Source organism: Porites lutea, chromosome 13 (genome assembly GCF_958299795.1).
Source record: "Porites lutea chromosome 13, jaPorLute2.1, whole genome shotgun sequence".
Taxonomy (NCBI): Eukaryota; Metazoa; Cnidaria; class Anthozoa; order Scleractinia; family Poritidae; genus Porites; species Porites lutea.
In genome coordinates, this window is record NC_133213.1 from 21492345 (window position 1) to 21516477 (window position 24133).

The following is a 24133-nucleotide window of genomic DNA, read 5'->3' on the forward strand; positions in this document are numbered from 1 at the left end:
ATCCTAGGGTTACCTAAGCCTGACAAAACTAGGAAGAGGGGAGGGGGAAGACTGCTCTCTATTTCGCAACAGCGTATATTTTACACAGGAGTGCGGGAAGGTAGACGTTTTTTTAATCTTTCTTAACCAGTTTTGTCCGAAGTTGCATTGACAATGGCAAGAGAGTGATTGTCACCTCATATCAGTGAGCATGACAACAGCAAAAATACACTTTTGTTATAAAATCTACTCTGAGTTACTAGAAGTATTGTCACTAATTCAAATCGTATTTGGACACACATTAAATACGATCATTTTACGTACGTTGGTATCAGCCAATCAGTGACCCACTTGCCCTTCACAGCACGCGCGCGAACTTAAAATAGATTTCAAATACTTATCATGAGGCAAAGGAATTCGCTCTCTTAACTCATTCTCTCTAGCTTTGCTGGTATAAAAAAACAAATCAGGATACGTCACCGAACCAACTTTTACAATACGTCAATTCTTCTTACATGCGCGTTGGGGCATAATGCCTTACACACGAAACTTTTCTATTTGCAGCAATGGCACCATTTTTTGAGACCGGATTTGGTCCATTCTACTTGTTTAACGGCACTGAAGGGAGGCTGACGTGTAATCCAAAAGCAGCTCCATGGCCAAGTAAATACCAATATAAATGGTATAAAGGAACCACTCTACTGACGTCATCACCACCTTACAGAATAGAGCATGGGGAATTCAGCACATTGATAATTGACCAAGTTGACGAGAATAGAGACGAGGGACCATACAAGTGTTATGCAGAGAACTTCTTGGGTAACGCGACGGAAACAGCAACAGCTACAGTTCTTGGTGAGAATTACATTTGTCCCTTATATTAGCTTAAGCAAGATTTTAGTCCTAGCGGCCGGCCAAATTCGAATATGGCTTTGAAATTTAGGGTCGATTGTGTCTTAAAAACTCTCATTTTTTCCCATGACGTCAAGTTGTTTTTCTCTTCGCGCGCTGGAAAAAAAAAATAGAAGTAATGTCTTGGCTCCAATGTATTCCCGCAATATTATACTTAAGTTATAATTATGACCATTTTGCTTTTTCAGAGAGGACAATAATTACTGTGCGCCCAGAAGATAAAATAGTTGAGGAAGGAAGTCGTGTTGATCTGAGATGTGAGGCAAAGGCTGACCCGTCTCTTGAGTTGAGATACTATTGGAAAAGATATGATGCCGTCGTAACGTACAACAACAAAATTCAGTGTTTTGAAGGAGCTAAGGTTCTAACAATTGCTAGCATTACAGTTTATGAAGCTGGTAATTATACTTGTGTGGCCTATACTCCTGATCCAAAAAGATCTGAAGACCAAGCATCTGCTACTATTGATATCGGAGGTACTAACACAGAATTAGAATGAATTAGAATGAAAGTGGTCTCGTTATGAATCTTTTTGGTGGCGTTAACTTCAGGGAGACTAGGTACCAGCTTTCGGTACAACGGTTTCTGGAATAGAGAAGAGAAGTGTGACGTCAGTAAAATTCAAATTTGTGAAATTATGGGTTGGTTAGCATATTCAGAAAGAACAACATAAAAAAATGTCCCTTTTCCAAAAATCAGTCTCTTAGTACAAATTTGTATAGAGATATTAGCACAGGTTTGCTCTGATGACTCCATACAAATCCTTCTAAAAATGGCTTGGATCATGAAATTAACGATCCAGGCCTATTTCAGGGGGATGTATATGGAGTCATCGTAGCAATAACGTTGCTTATATCTCCTCACCAATTTGTAGCAACGTGCAGATGTTTGGCAGCTGAACATTTTTCATCTCGGTGGTTTTTTCTGAATATGTCAACCAATCCAATTTTAGTTTTTGTGACGTCATCACTTCTCTCCTCTAATGTTTGCATCGACAAGCGTAAGTTATGACTAGTCGCTGGTATTTCTCTCTTTTGTTTTGGTTATTTTGTTTGTTTTTTTTCCTTTATATTATTGGCACTCTAGGGAGTCCCCGTGACTATCTTTACCAGTGAAGTTACGTAGTACATCATATTCGTAAGTTTGGCGGAAAAAAGAAGCTTTCATTACACTAATCATTTAACTGTTTAAATCTGATTTTTGTAGGTGTTCCTAATCCGCTAACAAATCTTGCCATAACAAATTGCTTTAACCGCACTACAACGCTTTCCTGGGTCACTGGAGCAGCTAACAATGCTCCCATCACACAGTTTATTATTGAGCAGGAATCTTCGTATGAGCCCAACGTGTTTTATATCATTCAAAATGTCACAAACCCTAATGCGACGTCCTTTACCTTTAATCTCACCGGATGGGCGACCCTTCGTTTCCATATGAGAGCTGTCAACCGCTTTGGACCCAGCCGTGCAAGTGTAGCCACGACTAAAGTTTGTCAAACGGATGTTGGACGTGAGTGTATTTTTTGGCTTGTCAGTTTTACTTTACAAACACTGAGACGATCAATGAGTTGTCGTATGCTACATTGATTCCGATCTTGTTGAATGAAAAAATTGCTATAAGTATCAGGAGGCTAAGCGTTGTTTAACTATAATATATCAAGCATGAGACGCAGTGTTTTATCACCCATTGGGCCCTATAATGATATCTTAACCACAGTAAAGAAACGCAAGTTAAAGTGGTTTGAGCATGTATCAAGATCATCAGGGCTTGCCAAGACGATTTTACAAGGAACATTGCAAGGAGGGAGAGGAAGGGGCCGATAAAAGAAGCGTTGGGAGAACAACATCGCTGAATGGACAGGGTTGAAGTTTTGCCACGCTGTAAGAGAAGCTGAAAACAAAATAAAATGGAGGGAGAGGGTTGCAACGTCCGTGGCGCCCCAACGGCCATTGACTACGGGATAAATGCAAGTGCAAGTGCAAGTGCAAGTGCATAGCAATCATAGCTACGTTTAACTGCATGTTCGTTATAAGAATTGAAACTGAAGTGCAAGAAGTAAAAAAAACGATGAACACTGCGCACGGCACCATCTTAAATATTCACTGTAAAGGGCTCGATCTTGTTACGTCACTGGAAAAACATATCCGGATTTAGCGTCCACACTATTTTGGATTCATTCGCATTCAAAAATTTCCATTTTGGGGAGAGCCGATTAAAAAAGTTGGGGACTCGCATGCCGGATTCACCGACTGAAGCCGAATCCGCAAAGAAAACGTTGCGAATTCAAAAATATCCTGATTGACTTGTCGACGGGGCCTTTGGACAACGCCGGGAATTCCAGGCTGGGCGTTTGACAAAGGGCCATTCCTCCTCACTGCCAAGTACGTAAAAAGCAAATAAATTTTACCTAGGATGATTTCCTACCTGTTCCCCTATTGGGAAGAGAGAAATCATGATGGTCATAAAAAAGGATATACAGTCGTACATCTTGGCGATAGATCCTTCCCCTTTTTCATGGCCATCAAACGCCCAGTCGGGAATGCCCAGGGTCTGTTTTCAGTGCTCTTACCCTCGACCAATCCGGCATTGTTAGACCTACCAAGGGCAAAACGTGGCATCATTAAGACAAGAAATCACAATCACGGCAATGCAGCAAGGCTAGGGCAAAAGTACGCCCATTTAGGAGTTCAAAGGGATGTGTATACTCAAGAGAAAAGGCTACGAGAATTAATAAATGATTACCAAAAACACTCTTTGATCTGTTATAAAATTCTCTCCATTAGTTTTTAAGGAAACGCATTGAGATAAGTCTGGAGAAATTGTATGTGGGCTTAAAGGCCTAAGTTTCCATGAACTTCATTTCATTTTAGTTCCTGGACCACCATCAGCAGTCAACGTCTATGCCTTTGCAAAATACATCCTGGTTACATTTAAAGCTCCTGTGGAACCTAACGGCGTGATTACAAAATACCGAGTGAGGTCGGCGCAGTACGAAGGTTCGCAGCCGAGCGACGATCTTCAGGTATCCTGGCAGGAAGTCGGGCCAGGTGTTTTTAGAAAGCTTCTTGAGAATCAGACGCCGGAGAGAAATTATGTTGTAGAAATACAAGCAGAGACAAGCAAACGGTGGGGAGATAAAGTCAGAAACACAACTCGAACTGTGAAATATGCTCGTAAGTATTTTTTAAGTACGTTAGTTAATATAGCTTTAACTTGAACTCGCGCCTTGCGGACTTTTCATCGTTTGTAACCCGCTTATATAGCCGCCTCTGTTCGCTCCTCTCCACTAGGAGCGAGAATAAATGGCTGTACTTGCAGACTACGCTTATATGGACACCTCGATAATACGGAAAGCAGCTAATAAAATCTCCGGCGAAAACGAAGTACCAAAATTCAGTATGGAAGCTCACACATTCTACCACCACTCAATGGCCAGTAACGTACGCATGCGCACAGTCATATCCACCGGGTAGTGGCAGTTATGTAAACTAATGACGATTTTTATGTTTCTGCCAGCTCCCGCCAAACCAGAAAGACCCACTGTTGAGGGAACCGACGTGGGTGAAGTGAAAGTTACTTACAACTTTGGTCTTGGTGGAGGCTATACCCACGAGTTCTTGGTCATGTACCGAACGAAATGTAAGCATAGTTGGAAATGTTTTAATAATTCACAACAACTACAACAACAACAACAGGAGAAATTATAAGAAAGCCGGATAGAAAGAGTGGATGATTGAAAATTTAAAAAAGACTACTGATTATAAAACAGAAATCTTGAGTAATTTCAAGTTCCTATTTTTACAGAAAAACTGACACGTATCTTTAGAATGCGAAAAATGTTATCAATGTGGTACCTCTACTGATTTGCTAATACTAATGCAAAAAAAGCCTCAAACGTAGCTCTCTTAATAATCCTTTTAAGGTAAGCCTTGAAACTCTTCATGGGTCCCTCTCTTTTGGATGACCCTCCTTTTAAAGCCTCAGTCCTCCCCCAAACCCTCCTGTCCCAACGGTATCCCCCTCAGGGAACGGAACCAATTTGGAATTTATAGGAGTAAGGCAATTTCAGAGGTTTGTGCACGTTGTAGCAAAATGGAACGACAAAGACTCGGACAAGGAAAGGAATCGGACACACGAAATGAAACTTCTCCCTCAGTTCACTGATTTGGTGATAAAGTTTTGTTTGTTGTTGTTTAAATTTTTTCGTAGTGCAAGGAGAAACCTTCCAGAACACCAGCTGGATTAATCATTTTGAGACGCAGAACATCACGATTAAAGGCTTAAATATCGGGCTTTACGAGTTTAAAACTGTTGGCAGAAATGATTATCCAGACGATAATGACGTTAATTCAAGATCAGAGAGCCCCGCCAGTGACGTCACGGAGGGACGCCCTCTCCCATCACCTACCAGTAAGTATCGGACTTTGCTCACAGAACAACATTCTCTGGGGAACGTTTCTGTACTCACCGCTCTGAGAATCAGGAATCCATTGTGAGACAGTCTTGGATTCTGGATTCCACACCATGGATTCCCGATTGCTGGTATTGGATTATAGTCTTTGTCAGTGGACCTTGGATCCCTGATTTCAATCGTTAGTGGCATTCCTAATTCCTTGAGCTGTATTCCTGATTCCAAAGCCCAGGATTCTGGACTCCACGGCCAACATTTTCAGGATTCCGAAATCTGGAGGAGAGGGCAAAATGCTCGGATATCATCTCTATTTTTTACGTGGTGATTTTACTAAAAAGGAAGACTGGGAAATAGGAACCCAGCAGATGGGCGCTTTCCATTTGTCATAACTGACTTGCTAAACTATTCCCGTCGTAATCTGAATGTCCTTTTTAATCTGCGCTCTCCAGCCAGATCAGTCAAGTTCGACATAGTGTGCACGAAGGACAAGGTTTTTCAGCAAAAAAACTCATGGAAAAAACCTATTTCATCGTCAAAATGACTGGTACGGCCATGGTCAGTCCAGCCGGCCCGTTCTGACTTTTCGAAAGCGCCCTAAGATTACTTCCCGGGACCGGGGGTTACTTCCTTGCATTTCCTTTACGGGGATGTGCCGCTGGACAGGGTATATAAATTCTCTGCACGTTTGATTTGATTTTCAAGATAAATCATTTTGTTTGTACTCCAATATACAAAAGCCTATAACGTGATTTTGCTGAATTGCAAATGCCAATAAACGGCTTTAAAACAAGACGGCGTGCATTTTCTCCTTCGTCCTAGACAGGCTATTAAAATCGACAGTGTTCTCCTCAACGGGTACGGTATGTCTTTTAGAATTTTGTATTTGTCCTAAACAGGGTCAGGGTTTCAAACCCTCAGCGGCTCACCTATACCCAACCATTGCTCGAGTACCCCCTCCCCCTCCCCCAGGGCTAAGGTTTAAGTGAGGTTAAAGTAAAGACTAAAAGAATAAAACTGACTTTTAATTTCCCTTTTAAGCTTTCATATCGATTTCAAATTTCGCACTAACCCAGGGTTATCTTAACCCAGCTTTGAACAACCCGGCCCTGAATAATGTTTTCTTTAACAGCAACAGATTTTACTCCTTTTACCAATACCTTTCAGCTAACCAGCCTTCAACAACTCCCATACCCAAGGCTGCTTGGTTCATCATCTTGCTGACCATTATCGCTGTAGTGCTGATTTTGCTGATTGCGCTGTTGATTTTTGTACACTACACTCGGCATCAAGGAGCTAAATATCTTGGTAAGCTCAAATGAGATCTTGATCTTCTTAAAGACATTCAGTGTAAATAGTTTTTTGAAGACTTGCCCAATGTAAATTAATACAAGACAGTCTTGGATTCTGGATTCCACGCCGTGGATTCCGGATTCCAGGTACTGGATTCCAGTCTTTGTCAGTGGAACTTTGATCCGGGATTCCAAACGTTACTGGGATTCCAGATTCCATAGGCAAAAATATCCCGGATTCCGGAATCCCTAACTTAAGATGAAGAATGGGTCTGTTTGTCATCGCATGCTGACGTGTTCCTGTTACAACAACGGTATTGTGCATCCTTGCAAATCATTGGAGCATTTTAACATGACGTCAAGTTCGTCATATTGGTGTTCTGAAACAATAAACCGGTGGTCATGTTGGTGTTCCGAGCCGATCCTTTGGGGATTGAACATTTTTCTAGTGTGAAAACGTTCTTTTGTTGCAATAAATTTGCATAGATGCTGACCACAGAGGAAAGAGGCCCTCAACAGGTTTCTCAGGATCCGGGAATTTTCCTTATTTGAAACTCGGGATCCGCTATTTCCCTTAGTTGAAGCTCGGGATCCTGGATTTCCCTTATTTGAAGCTCGGGAGCTGGGATTTCCCGGGATTTCCCTAACCGTCCCCTGGTTAGCTCAGTTGGGAGAGCGCTGGCCTGCTGAGCGGAAGATCGCGGGTTCAAACCGGGATTACGGGATTTTGGGATTGAAGAACCCTTTTAGGGACTCTCTGAAAATGCCCTAAAGATAGGATCTACGCTAGAACCGGAGCCCCGCCACAAACCAAAAATCTCCCTTTAGGTGTGGCCAAAAGAATACTGCGAAAACCTAGTATTCCTCGTATTATGCAGGGTAGATACATAGCATTGTCATTCGCTTGCCTGTAGTGAGTGGTCTTTAATCAAAGACTTTAATAGAATGCGAGCAGTCTTTCTTGAGTCACTTTATATCGCGCGCATGCGCGAGGGGCCAGCTGCGATGCATAATTTTACTTCAGTTTTGGCCAGCCGCGAATGGCTCTGAGGAAAGAATGATGACGGCGCACGATTTAAGGCTTTAATCATGTTAACTGATTTTCTGCTCAACAGTTGGCAAACGAGAGAGAGATAGAACTCTAATTGAACGCGAACCACCGTACGATAAAGAAGAAGGTGCTTTAAGCGATGAACGGTAAGAAACCATCGACCATCAAAACGCCTTTATAGCACGTGGAAATTGTCATTTCTTGCAGATTTCCGGGCTGTCATTAATGTTAAATTGTTATCCAAAGAAGAGATTGCTATCCTAGACTCAAAAGAGGGCAAAAGAGTGACAAGTTTTATCACTGTCACTTTAATGCTTTCCATCCTAAAATAAAGTTTATTGGCCGTTTTCACACGTACTAGGGACGGATTGTGGATAATCCATCTTCAAGGTCTGTCAAAATTGACTGATAAACAGATGGATTAACTAAGACGGATTGTTCATCGAAAATTAAAACCGTTCCATTTTCAAATTAAGACGCATAGTATGTCTGTCGCAAATTACCCGTCTCTCATTGTGTTGTATTGTAATCAGTCGTTGAAAAGTAAGGTGACAATCTACGTACTGTGCCTGCTTCAAAGCTTTATGGCGGCCTGGAGTTTGGGGTACCCTCGGATACCGTGAGGGGTATGTCACGTACAAGTGATGTAGCCCGTTCCGGTTAAGCTGCAGATACCCAAAACCCTGTATCAAATTGAAGCTTATTGAACTGGCTATATCAGTAAACCAACAATTTTTTAAATTGTTGATTTTTAATTAAAGCCCTTCAGGCACTGTATATTACAGTCGAGACTGTGGTTACCTTATATAGTAGGCTGCCAACATGAATTACTGGCCAATATTCCATCCACCGGGGTAATAACTGTAAACAGGGAAGTCTCCATGAGCCGGCTCCCTTCCCTGGGAGTTGAAGTGAAATCAATGAAACCCCTGAGAATCAGCCGTTGGCGTTGTAAAGATCTAACATAGATTTTGCTCGCTTTTAGCCGGGTGGAAAACCCTTCTCCTGACCAGAGTCAGAGTTCACTGCGGAAGATCCCAGAGAACGACGGCGACAGTTTGGATGATTATAGCGAGGGACAGCAGTTTGGCGAAGATGGCTCCTTCATTGAAGAGTATGTCGACTGAGGAAAGACAAATTCCCTGGAACGAAAGGATTCAGCTTTAGCGACATTTGTTTGAGTTTCTGGGTACACTTAGCCCCTTAACTGGAATACTAACGAGAAGACTAAATTTCAATAACTATCCAATTTAATCGTTTTACTGGTTGAAGTTTCTTATTAGGTTGTTCTTTGGGATCTAACTGTAATGTTTTGCGAGTTTGGAGTCGAAGTTTGCTTTTAACAAAGATTGAAGACCAAGGATTTTCTATACAAAATAGGAATTAAACAATCTGATTCCTGCACCTTCTGTGGAGAAGCAACGGAAAACCTGGTTCACTTATTTTGGAGCTGTAAATACTCTAACGCCTTTTGGAAAGACTGCTATCAATGGATAATGCAAAACACCTCCAAAGTAGAAAAATTCAACCTCTCAGGATCTCTCTTATTTGGCTTAATTAACGATGCAAAAAATTTACTATTAACAGAGTTTGACTCTATTACCAACATCCAATAAAAACAACTCCATGTAGAAACCAAGCAACTACCTCACAAACTACACCCATCATCTTAGCAATCAACTTCCAATATAACTCCACGCCTACTACTTCACACATCTCAACTAGCCCCTCAAATATACAATACCACTGTACTACCCACATATCCCTCATACACATAACAAACTTCACCTACGCGTAGTACAACCACGCGCAAATATACGCTCCCACAGCGTCTTGTTTTTAGAGAGGTTTCAAGTGACGTTCAAGCCAGACGTAGTTAATCGTAATCGATTTAATCCGCCGATTAAAATCGATTCTACTTTGGCGGATTATTTCTGTTGCCATATATGGTTGCCACAAAATTTGGTACAGAATATGATAGCTCATACTTTGATTACACTGAAGTTAAAGTTTCTTACATGGTCTAGCTCACTTCGGCAGCAAAACATGACTGTATGAGAATGTACGTCTAGGTGGATCCCTTTTCTGGGCACAGTTCCACAGGGTTCGTGTTTCAAGTGTCAGGAAAAATGAATTACAGAAGCAATGTTAAGTAAGAAGTTGTCAGGTCAGGCTTAGATTGTATATATTTTGTGGTATGCTATTAGAAGACGAATATATAGAAAGATCGCCTCAAATCAAATCCCTTCCATCTGGCCATAAAAATCTACAAATAATTTACTTAATATACAGTCTAACCTCTCCTTACGGACACCTCTCTATTATGGGCAGTTCGTTAGGTCCCAGAAATACCAAAAATCATACATTCCCTACCTCTATAAACGGACACCTCTGTAAAGCGGACACTTGGTTCTGTCCCTTTAGTGTCCGTATTAAAGAGGTTTGACTGTAACCCGGGGACTGTACCTCCTTTCAGAAAACCTCAAACTCCCAGTCGTGACTTGCATGATTTCTACGTGGGGTTTTTAGTTAATCCCATTCTTTGTTAGTCCTTAATGCTAAATACCCTTGGAGACACTAACACCGTTGGTTCCATTGTGTAATTAAAAAATAAATCACATCCTTTTCGGAATGCTGAATTCTAAAGTGATACGTAACGTCCAAAACAGGATACTTCAATCCATTTTTTCCTTTGCTTGCAGTAATATCTGGTTTCTTGATTTAGGTGCTTATACCCCAGCGATAAAAAAAAATGTTTCGTTCTTATTATAAATAAAAAATCTCTCGCCTTAAAGTACGGTTATTATATATTATTAGAAACTGAATCATTGCATAACGCAATTCTAGAGCTCTGATTGGCTTAGCCATCGTGGTATATGAGCCATTATACAATGCCCTCCAAATATGGTAACTGTACGCGTTTGCTTAACGACTAAAAACAAGCTGAAAATCGGTTGTTTTTACAAATAAATTCGGTACGAATTCTCGATATTTTGTGGGCGTTTTTAATAAAACAATTATTCCACTCGCGCTTGTTGAATATGAGATAATTATAGCCAACTCGGGGTTACGCGCCACGTTGGCTATAGCTATCTACCATCTCATGTCCGACGCGCGGAATAATTGTTAAAAATGTTAATACGGTGACTGTATTCGACAAAAAAATGTCAGTTTTAGACGAACAGTAGGAAAGCATGGGTGCGTTCTTATTTGTTCTGTTTTTGTCTTATCTTTCTTGTTTTTACAACCACTTTCATCATCATTTCCGGGGATTTCAAGTGCGATTTTGCCACCCCGCTTAATTTCCTTTTGAGTAGTGCAGCTCTCTCAGTCGATGAGTCATGTTATTTCTAAGTTCGCGTGAGTGACCACTTTAATAGCTTGTCAGTATTTTTTTCACGGCATTTTTCTCTTTTCTCTTGGAGAGCAAGAGTTTTAGAAGTTAACTTGCACACACTTGTGCTAGTTTACAGATGAGATCAGTTGAATTTCTGACGTATGCTTGGCTAAGTGGGAGAGCAAAGGGCAAAATGTTATGGATAAAAAAAAGATTCACCACAGAGAGTGGGACGCGGGCCCTTCAAGAAATTACTGGGTAATTTAACATTTGAGACAAGCTATGTTGTGGTGCTACAAGCAAGGACAAGTAAAGGATGGGGTGAAAGTTCCAGAGAGACAACAAGAACAATTAAAAGAATGGGTGAGTGAGTGACTAACGAATAGGTCCCCTAGGTGTCATCCCTTTAAAACGGTGATTACTTTTATGGCTTCACTTTTCGATCGGCTTGAGATAAACCATTTTCATATGATTCCCAGTCGGCTAAACTTTTCTTATGTACACGTAATGCCATAAGAAATGGTGTTAACTTTTTTAGAAGATAGTACTGATCCAAATTTGCCTGAAACAAGTGACAAGTGTAAAAAATTTGGCTAGATTTCACCTGGCAACTTATAGCTCTCATTGTATGGCTATAACAATGCTTTAACCTTAAGCAGGCCTATATAATAGTACAGTCTTTGAACCACAACGGCTACTGACGTTTTTGCTTTGTTTCTTTTGTTTAAAAGATTCTTTAACGCTTGCAAGCGGAGTAAGAATTAGGAATTTATATGGTTTTTTGTGCATGTTTTCAGCCCCGGCAAAACCAGACAGGCCAACAGTGGTTGAAACAGGAAAACACGTTGTTAGTTTGAAGTACAACTATGGAATCGGTGGAGGATGGACACATCAATTCAAGGTGTTATACCGGAAACAAGGTTAGAAATACTTCTATAATCTACACGGGTTTCATATCTACAGACAGGAGTGTAGATGCGATATTTAAAGAAAAAAATGGCGGCAGCCAATAAGCAACTGCTAACTGCTAAAAGCACTCGGAAGAAATCAAGCGATTCAACACATTGCGAAAGGATTCAAACCTGTGTGCTGTCAGAACATCGCACCGGTAATGATTTTCTCATACAGATCAGATAATAAAAGCCATCATTTTAGGTAACAATTCCCCGGCCCAGAAAAAGATGTCATTAATTAACCCTTTCACTGCCAGAGTGTTTGATGGAGTTTTGTATGGTGACTCTAACTTTTGAGTCTGCAGACAAAATCCGCTGATGTGACCATTTAAATGAAAGCTCTCTGCCTGTACTTACACATGGTGCTATTTGTTTTTCAAAATTTCGCAAAATGAAATTTGGAAATTTGGTCGAAATTTACTTTCGGCTAAATTTGGCAGAGAAAGGGCTAATACGAACATTAGAGGTTCACCCCGCCTCCCTTACAGAAGGTTTTGCGTCTAAGAGGGACGTCGGTCATGAAGTCTCTATTCCAGGGGTGTCAACCTTAAAGGTAATTCCCTGTTGAAGGAATGTCCATCCGAAGATTATTTCCCCTGATCCCGGCAGAAAAGTTTCACCCTTATAAGGTGTGCACTTTTGAAGGGCGTCGGCCTTAAGAGAGGAGGATCTCCAGTTGAAGGGATGTCCGTTTTAAAGAGGTCACCAACTTGGAAATGTCGACCAGAAGAATGTTCTGTTTGCGATCTACTTACTTTACTTGTTCAATACACTCAAACCCTGTTAATACGGATCCTGAGTGGAGGCATAGAAAGTGTCCGTATTAAGCGGGTTAAATTTAGAGAAAATGTAAAGGCTCTCATTTCGCAGGGACAACGAAAGCTGTCCGTAATAATAAGGTGTCCGTATTAGGCGGGTGTTCGTAGAGCGGGGTTTGAATGTAATTAACTTATTTCCTTTCTCGTTCTAACAGTGGAAGGAGGGTCTCAATGGGGTGGTGGCTTTTACGGTTATCGGCTAAAATTTTGGCTCTTTTACGGCTATCGGTTAATTTTTTCCAGTTACGGTTAACGAAAAAGTTAAAAATTAACTTCTTTTGTTTCGAAAAATTAAATATTAATTAACCTGTATTTTTTTGAATAAAGCTCTTCGGATAATCTCAGGATGAAATAAGCTATTCTTTTGAAAAATTTAAACATTTGATAGATTATACTTTTCATAAAGTATTCCACTTCTAATATTATTTTACACTTAGAAATGTCAACAGTCAATTTAAAAATAATCGTTGTGAAAAAGCAAAAGCAGACACGCGAACGCTCAACTCAAGGTCGGGGCGCGACATTCATTATAACGGAAATGGTCGTTTTCACACTAGAGAAGGGTTATTCGTATGAGACGGGTTATCCGTTTGATGATTCGCGTCAGATAGGTAATACGTCTTAATTTGAAAATGGAATAGTTTTAAGTTTGAATAAACAATCCGCCTGACTTTTGAAGACAGGATTATCCGTTCCAGATAGCCTGTGTATAGCCACCACCTCCCCTCAGAAAAAATCGGAGAAGAGGTGTCTGTGGGGAGGACGCGACTGTACACAGGCTAGCCAGACGGATGATCCATTTCTAGCTCTAGTGTGAAAACGGCCAATAACAAAATTCCCGTGTCCAGTGTTTTTAATGATAGCGACGGACTGTACGGAACGACTGTCTGCCGTTGCCTTGTCCGTAGGCCGCGTTATTCTGCGCGGCTAATGCGTTTCGGGTCACGTGGTCCGAGCGAGTTCGCCACCGAAATGCCTTGACCGAGATTGCATGGGAAGACGCCGTACAGGGACTAGGCATGGCAATGTCTACCGTAGAGTCACAGAAAAACAGGGAAATGTTGTTTATCGGCAACGTGTTTTACAAACAGTGACATCTCTGCGTGTTGTTTCACTGGTGTCTCGAGGGCACGACCTCCGGAAAGAAGCCACACTGTCGCTATGGAAAAAATTAGTTCCCCGAGAGAGCGCCGGATGGAGCCTAGGTCTTGGTTAAGGCGCTTCGCCTAACGTGCGTACAGAGTCACACTAGCCGGGAAATAAAAAACACAACCATAACTGAGTTTAGTACCTTCCTTAAAAGTAGCAAATCTAGGGAACACTTTCTTTTACGGTTAACTCTTTTTTACCCTATTTACGGCTAACGGTTAAAATTTTTCAATTTTTACGGCTATCGGCTAAATTTTTGACCGTTTTACGCCTATCGGTTAACCCCATTGAGACCCTCTGAAAGGAGGAGAATTTCTGGAGACCCAGTGGATGGATCACTTTAGTACGCAACTGGTTAAAGTCAACAGTCTGGATACAGACGTTTATGAATTCAAAACTGTAGGAAAAAACCTCGTGGGTACAAGTCCAGAGAGTGACGTCATTGAAGCTAGACCGGAGCCGGATCCTGTGGTCAGCAGTAAGTAACAAGATATAATAAATCCTGAATCTCACGGAAACTCGTCCCCAGAGTCCTCGCACATCTTAGTCAGCGGGTGTTTTTTCTGAGAAGAGACTTAGGTGAAGTATTTTCTCTGTTTTCTCGGTGGAAACCGTGTTTTAAATTTGGAATGCATTTTCGGAGAGTAGGCTTGATTTTCTTCCCACTTTCAAAAACAAGGTGTTGATAGTTTATCGCAGAAAAAGAAAAAAAACGGTGTTGATACTTAATCGCAGAAAAAGAAAATTGCCTGGGAGAAGCACTGAATACTTCGTTGTGGCTTGTATAGTGGGATGCACCTGTTTCGATCCAGAGGACCAGAAAAAAGCGCTGAATCTTAAAAGACAACCGGAGGAAAAGGAATAGTACTTCATTTTCCTACAAACGGATAATCTTAGCGTTGCTCTGATAAACACCTCGATAGCAATCGCGTCAATTGGATCTTCGTGCTCAATAAGTTCAAAAACTTCATTGGCACTTTAACAAATAAAGCAGGCTTTTTATGACTCAATAAATCGCATGATCGTTTATTTCAGGTCAACGAGGTAACCCTACGGTTTATGGAAAAGACTGGTTCATAATACTGATGATCTTGTCCGCTTGCACCTTAATCCTCCTTATCACAGTCATTTTGTGCAAGAGTTCGAAGCGAAGACGAAGCTCCAGCCTCCGAGGTAACACTCGTGTAGACTCATTTGAAGCAGAAATTACTTAGGTTTTCTTCGTAAGACTACCTACAACAGCGAGCTTAAAGCAAAGATGTTCTTGAGTGACGTACGTGAAGTAAACTTCTCAGTTGTGTTCTTGGGCAATGCTTTTGCCCAATTATTCTGGCATATCGATCGTCTCTATAAGAGTAAAGATATTTAGCAAGAGATCCTTGATAGCGTCAAGGCATATTGAAAGGGAAAGGCCCCAATTTTGATTGACGGCGTGGCTTAAAAACGCCTTCACTAAAGCTCCCTGATGTCATTGTTATACGGTGTGGCACATTTTAGCCTCGCTTTTCATATGGCAGGCGCAACATGGCGAATATGATAGCGAAAGTACTGCCTGAACATTTAAGGTAAATGTGGCCGCCCAATCAAAACGCTCGAGATAAGTGCCGGTGAAATATTCCTGATATATTGTTATCTGTAGTTTCTATAAGACGTTTGCAGGTCCCTTGATATATTTTTCTGAATCCTGCGGCTGCTACTGAACTTGTACATTAGTCATATGTAATAGGTCAACTCATTAAGTTCTCGACGTGCAAAAGAACGATTTCCCAATAGAATCTCTGAGTACTTGTAAAAGACAAACGGTATTGTTCGGAGAAGCTTCAGTTGCAGTGAATTGTATGAGTATTAGGGAGATTAAGCAAATTAAATACAGAGCATGGTCAAATGAGAACGCAAAAGCGCGGGAAAGGACTGAAAAAGACTTTCGGTGCTCAATTTGCCGCTCCAGACCACATGAGGCTCGTCCCCAGAGCCACTCGGACTCTGGAGACGAGAATGGTCAACCCGGTATGTAGATCTACGCGCTCAGTAGTCAATGACATCGCGTTTTCTTTGCTAAATCTGCCTATTTAAAAGTGATGTTACACGGAACGATTCGCAGCGACCATTGTTGCGGCATTGTTTCGAATGGTTGCAAGAGTAGTGTAGAAGCTGCTGGTAAGGTCTCTCCTAATTGGTCGCAGAAAACAATGACATGTCATTCTTCCAATTGTTTTAGTATTATTTGGGGTCAGGGAAACGCACCATTGGTGACTTCTCTTCTGAGCAGCTGCAACATTGTTCTAACATTGAAACACTGTTTACGAATCGCGCTAAAAATATCACATCACATCACATCATATAACGACGTGCCTTTATCTTAGTTGCAGAAGACGAAAAAGAAAAGAGTGAGGAAAAGATTGCAACAGAGATCGCCGAAAAAAGCATCAATCCAAGACAGGAATGGCTGAAGAGAATTCAGGACAGGGTCGACGTGGAATCACAAGCGGACAGTCTCGATGAATACGGAGGAGATGGTGCCTACTTTTCAGAAGACGGCTCATTCATAGGGGACTGCAAACAAGGCGGTGAAAGACAATCAGTTTATGAAGAGATACCACTGGACGATCCTGTCGTTTAAGGTTTTCCCGCTTAAGGTTTTAAAAAAAAATGTTATGTTTTTTTTTTTGCATAGGAACGTCTACTGTCATAAATTGATTTTGAGGGGCAGTATCACCAACCTCGTTACAACAAGTTTCGCCATTTGAAATAGTCCAGTTTCGAATTAAAAATTACCGCTGAATATAAACACCAACGACACATTCATAGAGAGTTAGCCTCGACGTAAAGTAAAATGTTCAGAAATTCTGGCAAGAAAGTGTTTGAAATTTGAATATACACAATAGACAGAGTAATAAACAGGTCTTTTTCTTGTTGAAATTTGTGAATATATTACTTCAGATTGAGGCTAAGGCTGTAAAAAATGCATCTTCACTTCTTTAATTCAGCGAACTCGAAAATGGACTAGTGTTATGACGTCGCTTAGTTAACGTTTAATGACAAAAGGTAACGTTTGTCACCCTTCTGGCAGAGCCTTTCTTTCGCTTTTTCGATTTTGGCGTATTCAAGAAAGACTCTTCATGAATTGCGTAAGATCTGTGTTGAGCATGCGTAGCATGTTGCTAGGATATATTTTCGATCCCAGGCCTAACAGCCGTGCGCTTACTACAAAGGGCTAGGATATGGCCATCGGTTTATCAAAAACGGATGCTCGCACTAGCGAGAGAAAACAAGATTGACTAGTCCATAAATTCGGGCTGCGGCGACCTCAAAGGTCTGACGTGATTCAGGCAGAGCCTTCTGGCTCTTCTAGCAGGGTGACGTAGCAATAACATAATTATTTAAGTTTTAAGTCTAGTTTTCATACCAAAGATATTGATATAACTATTTCATAAAAAGAGCACTAAGTGACAGATAGTTTTCGATCGATCTTAAAGAAAGAGAAAACGACAAGAGATAAACCAATTTTCGAAAATTGATTCTTGGAAATCGGTCCCTTTCCAGTTTTAATTTCAGATTTTTTGGAAAATTTTCTCCTAAATTTGTTTCATTCGTTAAATTCTTGGAATTGTTGTTCTAATTTAAAGCGCCCTTTATCCAACCGAAAAATAATCATGAGAGTATGAGAATAACCAACACACTGGATGGATGGCATGAACGTGTCATACAAAGCGTGGAGATTTGTTAAGTAATATGTCAAGCAGGAGAGGCAGTGTTTCATCACCAGATGAGAGAGTTGAAAATCCGACGAGAAGCGAAGTATTTTTGACGAACTTTGAGGTGTTTCATCTGGTGATGAAACACTCTGTCGAATGCTTGATATTACGGCTCCAACAAAATAATTTTAGAAGGAGAAATTAAGGATGCAAAAATGAACAGTGTTTCATCTGATTTCCAAACACTCATTAAACATTAATTTCGTTTGTATTTTCTTTATAAATCATTAATGAGTTTGAGAAAACTTTATCCTAATTTTAAATTCAATGAAAAATTAACAAACGTTAACGACAAAACGTACAGTTGTCATTGAAAGATAATCAGCCCAAAATAAATAAAAAACCGTCGGCCGGTCAAAATCATAAGACGCAATAAGAAGATGGTTTTATAACAACTAGAACTCCAAACGATTTACTGTCGTAATGTTAAAACTGTGTGAAACGTCGCAAACAACTTTCGCCAATTTGCAATTCGTTTGAAACATGGATGCAAATATAGATTTTTTAATTTTACTGTTATACGATAATTTACCTGTCCAACAAATCCTCTTTGATCGAGACTTCTTGAAGAGAAATATTCGCTTGAAGACGCTTGAACTCGTCCTTTGCTTCAATTTCAAAACGTAACTTCAGTTCACCACATGGTTTCCCATTTGGTTGTTTTTTTGTTCTGCATTTTTAACACGCTTTTAAACACAATACGCTCAACCAATAACAGCACTGAGAAATGCAATACTTTGGGGATTGCTAATGAATTGCTAATAAGCTGATCAAAATACTCACAGTACGTGATTTATCACGTCTAAAAATTCTCGTATTTCCAAATCGAATTTTTAATCACGTTAAAACATTTTTAACTTTGTTTAAAAATAAAACCTAAAATTGTTCTTTGTTGCACTGATTATTTCATAAAACATCTTTGCAAATAAATAAACCATCTAAACAAGACTTGAACGAATGAACTGCCGTGAGAATTAAGGCAAAATAACGAAGACACTTGATAGAGTTTTGTCGCGTATTCTTGTGTTTCTTTAGCCCACGTGATCTGTTTTATTTCTCCATACTTAAGCAAAATAGGCGACTCCTTAATATTTTTAATTTACGTGTACAAACGATCAGTGCAGAAGCTCCCAAGTAATATTTTCAGGGTGAACTTTATAGTTTTTGAAAGCTTACGTTAAGCTTAAAGAGAATCAAGAACATATTCTACGCTTTTAGACATTTGTCTTCTTTCGATTACAGTATAGCACGAGGTGTCAATTTAATTTTTGATTTTCAAACGTTAACTATAAACAGTGGTAAGTTTGAAACGTTCCTTTTTTTCCCTTTCACTTTTGATCTTGAGTGATTTAAGTTTAGCTGTTTATAAAAACAGGAAAGGCGGGTCCTGTACTGTTAAAAAGAGTTTCCATAGGTTATTTTTCACCTTTGCTGGAATAATGTAATTTTTTTAAGTCAATATTCAAAAGGTATCACTCAGAATCAAATATTATGCAGCACAATCTTCTTTGCGGAATGATCGTACTTCACTTCTTTCGCTGGACGATAAGAAATTGACGCTGGTCACGCCTTCCGCAAAAAAGGCTTCTGAAAGCTTTCTCTTCTTTTTCTCCAGTTTCAATTGTTACATCTTCTTTTAAAAAAGCAGTCTATTTAGGTTTTATCTAATTATATTTCTTGAAAGCAGAGTGTCCATGAGTGTCCTTGGCCCTCTGATTTTCGTTCTTTTGACCGATAAACGTGTGGAATCGACGCATGTGTCAAAACCCGTATCGACACACACTGTTCACAAGGAAGGGGTAGATGGCGGGAACAAGAAAAAAAAGATTCGTTCGCCTACCATCCTACCCCTATTCCCTCGTGTTTCGCTTCGCAAGCTTGTGTCGACAACAAAAAATGCTGTCTATCTTAAAGTTAAACACAAAAGGGATCATTAACACGTTTCTGGGGAAACTGCCCACCTACCCCTCCCCTAAGCCAACATTAACACTTACTTCTCACTTAGGGCAAAATGTTGGCTTAGGTGAGGGGTAGGTGGGCAGTTTCCCAGAAACGTTTAAAAAACGTTTGTAGAAAGGCAAAGTTAACCCTGAGTACCATTGCTCTAATTGTTGGCATTCTCTTTCAATGCAAAACGTTCCTCCATCGCATAGACATTGAACCTCCGCTAAAGGTGAAGTTAAAAGAGACGATTCGCAACGACGATTTTTAGCGCAATACAGCGTTGCAACATTGTTACATTGTTTCAAATGGTTGCAACATTGTTCCAACATCGCAACGCTGTGTTGTGCTAAAAATCGTAGTTGCGAATATTTCCGTGTAACATCACCTTAAAACTGCAACTCTTGTCAGGATAATGGCTTGATCGCTTCGCTCAGTAGTAGATTTTTTATAATGCTCTTTAAACTCTTAGTATAATATAGTATCACTATGTTTCAGTGATTTTAGGCCTTCTAGGAAATTATGCTCATTGCAAAAAGCCATTTTTTGCTAGTTCATCGCCGGATGTTAAAAGGGGTGAACGTACAAAATCAATAAATTCGGTGGTTGCTTTATTCAAAGAAAAGGCTTCAGGCCAGAGAATAGAGCACGCAACAGTAATTAGGAGTTTAGCACCAAGCCGTTTACTCTCGTGTTTCAACGGTAACCTTTTTACGGAAAATTTGTTCCGGTAGGGGAAAATTTACTTTGCAGGCTTGGATAGGTGTAAGCTTTATTGTTTCATTCTCGCCCTACCTACCGTAAACAGCAGTTAACAATTTTGCAAGCTTAGTTTTTAGTTAATGAGCAATTACTTTTGACTCATTAGATGATAAAGTTAAAATTAACAAATAAAAGCTGTGCTCCTATTTTGATTTACGTATGCTTTCATTTTGCCCCCACAATCGTTCGCAGAAGGTACGTTTTATGAAAAGGGCAACAAAACTTCATCTCCAATAGTGAACACTGGAAATACCGTAAAAGGACAACAAAAAATACAACAAAGCAAGAAGGAATAATGGTCGGCAAAAATGAAGATGACTGCATGCCAATAAATGTAGAAAAAGTTGCCCGTTTTTTTTTGTTTTGTTGTTGATGCTTTTGTGAAGTTAACGTCAAGATCCCTGAACAAAAAAATCACGTTGAGATTGAGGGACTAACTATTTATTCCTATAGTGTTTCACTCGCCTAAGCCTGGGAGCTAAGTTTGAATTTTAGCGTAGCTCCAAGCGCGCGAGCGGGGCTCAATAGCTAAGAAAATTTGGTTATCCTATCTGTCCAAGAAATTTTGGACCGCACGTGCACGTGACCGTACGTCCGCCTATCCGAACTTCCTTTCGCCCCACAGGGTAGCCAATGTGAAATGTCACACTTTCTAGTTAGTGTGGGAGCCTGCAACCCGATATTGGACATCCATGTTGTGGTCAATTGACAGCTGTCAAAACAGGGTATCCGCTTACCAGTATCACATTACCGTATCGCGTGCTCAAGTGTGGATCCACCGAAGTTCTCCCCTGACAAGTTCATAGTTTTTAACTGATCGAAGGCTCAATTCAAAGTCGATTTCTTTGCAATGGTTACAAGTTTATTGTTTCAAGTAAATTATCAATTTATTAATGGCAGGTTTATCTTTAGCCTTGGCTAAGTGTACATATTAATACTTGGAGACTGGCCTGTTTTCTATTTACAAGCGTGGCGGCAGCTAGCGGTTGGGACGGACCCTTTCTATCTTTCCAAGCATGCTCTCTCTCAAGAAAAGCGCGGCCTAAAACATTCTAGCCTGCGAAAACAGCTTCCTCGCCTAGCTCCTCGCCGCTAGGGACACTTCGCCAGCAAAGAAAAACATCGCTAGTGCCGAGTAGCGAGAAGAGAAAGCTGTTTTCGCAGGCTAAAAACAGTCAAAACAAAAAATTTTGATGTTGCTAAAATAAGCTGCTTTGAGGAAGTTCTAGATTACTTCGTAACTTCATGAAATCCTTCCGAAATATTCAGGCGATTACAGAGCGAACAGAGGTAAACGCAATTTACTGAGATTAAAGAACAAGTCCGAATCTAATTAACGGTTCACAACTAGACTCACCGCGCGTCATCTCTCTGGAAAAGTCTTAAAACATTTCAGGACGATTTCGAATTGAACAAGCTAATGAAAAGCTTCAACGAGCGAAAACAAGGTCCTTAGCATACGAAGCAACTCAAACATACGTATCGAAAACTGCATTGTCCGTTTTCTCCGGGGCATTTTTCGTTTTGTTACCATACGTTCCATTTCTCTGAAATTTGGGTTCATACTCATCCAGACTGTCACGGTCGCTTTTTGGACTCTTCTGCGGTGAGCCCTTGCTTTGGTAAGGTGGCGGGATTTCAGGTCGTCTAAAGGAGCGAACAAAACTTATATCAGATACTAGCGATACCTGAAACAGACATCCCAGGGGTTCTTTTACTCTCCGGCTTCCCAGGGTGGTGCCCTGTTATCACTGGAAACCCTTTGAAACTCTCCCAGGCTCACTAATCAGCCGTTCACACGAGAGTAATTTGCATAGCTGAGCGAAAGTTGCTACCTTCATTGTTGGAAGATAACGATGAGTTTTTCAAAGTTTACTAATAAAAGTTCTAGGTGTTTTAAAACCTTTTGCCCGGCATAATTTTACTCGGGCGCGAAGCTTCTTTTTCATATTTTGAGAAAAAGAGAAAAGACAGTAAAATTAAAAAATTATTTAGCAGATCCCTGCCCATGTTTCCACTTAACGGTGAATGAATTCCAGAAAATAGTGAACTTACGCAACAGGACGTAAGAGCAAATACGTCAGCAAAGCTGGTGTGACAAGCGTGACAATAATTTTGTTTGAAAAAACTTTTCGCCAAACTTCACTTCCCTTTAAACAGCTCTTTTTGTAAAAGACCAGAAAACATTAATGTAATAGGCCTGTCACGTTTGTCACGCACAAGCGTTTTCCCGTCCTCTTCTTCCTGCCGTCCTGTTGCGTGAACTCACTAATGGATACAAATTGAGGGCCGTTGTCAGTGACAACGAGAACAACGCCTAAAAGGTGAATTTTCGTTCTTTGGGTCTTTATCGCGATTATTCCTATTTACTTACTTTGTCAAATCTGCGCAAACCCTTCTGAATTTGAATTCCAGGGAACCATATTCAAGTTCAGAAAGCGAAATAAAATTTCGTCGTTGCTTGTTTACGTTCTCCTTAAATTACGAAATTAGGCATTTTCACGTCGTAGTCGTGCAAAAACGGCAAAGAAATGTACAAAAAAGCGCGCCGCATGTGCAAAGTTGTTGTTTTTCTTATTTATCCTATTTTTTTAGACGTTCTCTTTGCCGTCACGTAGCTGAATCTTAAAGTCCCTAATAACATACGAAGGCGACCGAGACGCATGACGGCAGCGGTCGCCCGCTATCAGGGAAACTGGGCCGAGTTAATCTTCGCAAAGACTTCTGGGAATGTGAAATGTGGACTGTGGACAATACTGTGGACAGGGGAAAAATCGATCCCAGAAGTCTTTTCGAATCTATCTCGTCCCGGTTTCTTTCAGTGTTTTAAAAGAAGCAAATGGAGTGATGGGTCGAGACCATCATCAGAAATTATTCAAATGATCGATGCATTCTTACCCTGCAGAGGTGACAGCACCTTTTTCATCATCCAACGGTTCCTTTTCAATAAAAGCTCCACGTTTTTTCTCCCGTTTTTCAACTGTAAACATAAAGAGAAAAGATCGCTGTTGGTTAAATTGATGAAGGCTTTTGAAGCAACGCACACGGGAATGTTTTCATGTGACAATTATATTTCATTATATAAGAAAATGTACACAAAGATTCAAAAAAATGTTGCACCATTATTCCAGCATAATGCTTGATTTGTTTTTCTCACTATTATGCCAAAAGTAATTGCAGCAAAATGTGGTCACCTTTATCCATTGTCGTCTAAGTTTTTTATTAGTCAGTCAGACCCGGCTTTACGGATACCCGCTTAACCCTATAACCCCTAAGATCAAAATTTGAATTCTCATTTGTTTTCCCTATTCATTTCCTACAGACTGAAGTAGTGGGGAGAAGTTGATAAAATATCAAGCAAATTCATCTTGTGTGATCATGTCTGTAATTCTCATGACCACTCTGTTATACAAAGCATTGATATTACAAGGAGAAATTTGATGCTGATCACTCTTAGGGCTTAAAGGGTTAATACGGATATCTCATTATTGCGGACAGTTTGCTTCGTCCCTGGGGAAAGGAAGCCCTTACATTTTTCCCTAATTCAACCCACTTAATACAGACATTCTGTTAATATGGACAATTTATTACAATTTTCTATTATTATTATAATCATCATCGTCATCATCATCATCATCAATCATCATCATTATTATTGTTATTATTATTATTATAATCATAACTATATTGAGAGCCAATCAGATTTGACAATTTTGTTATAGTTATGATTATTATTATTATTATCATTTCGGTATGATGTACGTGGTTACATCCAT

General features: G+C 40.2%; 2 protein-coding genes across 2 annotated transcripts in view; one reads left to right on the forward strand and one right to left on the reverse strand.

Moving 5' to 3' along the window:
• Positions 1–20503, forward strand: part of LOC140922546 (fibronectin type III domain-containing protein-like) — a 57092-nt gene extending 36589 nt beyond the window's left edge. The window contains exons 9-22 of the mRNA XM_073372523.1: positions 544–834; positions 1080–1367; positions 3762–4064; positions 4408–4530; positions 5101–5301; positions 6467–6607; positions 7707–7788; positions 8628–8764; positions 11193–11342; positions 11777–11899; positions 12906–12926; positions 14192–14377; positions 14935–15072; positions 16242–20503. Of these exons, the coding sequence (XP_073228624.1) occupies positions 544–834; positions 1080–1367; positions 3762–4064; positions 4408–4530; positions 5101–5301; positions 6467–6607; positions 7707–7788; positions 8628–8764; positions 11193–11342; positions 11777–11899; positions 12906–12926; positions 14192–14377; positions 14935–15072; positions 16242–16519 (2462 nt within the window). The 3' untranslated portion in view covers positions 16520–20503. The remainder of the gene's footprint in view (positions 1–543; positions 835–1079; positions 1368–3761; positions 4065–4407; positions 4531–5100; positions 5302–6466; positions 6608–7706; positions 7789–8627; positions 8765–11192; positions 11343–11776; positions 11900–12905; positions 12927–14191; positions 14378–14934; positions 15073–16241) is intronic.
• A 458-nt stretch (positions 20504–20961) lies between these two features.
• The window catches only part of LOC140923372 (fibronectin type III domain-containing protein-like), a 33537-nt gene continuing 30365 nt past the window's right edge, over positions 20962–24133 (reverse strand). The window contains exons 12-13 of the mRNA XM_073373463.1: positions 23256–23337; positions 20962–22004 (exon numbers count right to left, since the gene is read on the reverse strand). Of these exons, the coding sequence (XP_073229564.1) occupies positions 21827–22004; positions 23256–23337 (260 nt within the window). The 3' untranslated portion in view covers positions 20962–21826. The remainder of the gene's footprint in view (positions 22005–23255; positions 23338–24133) is intronic.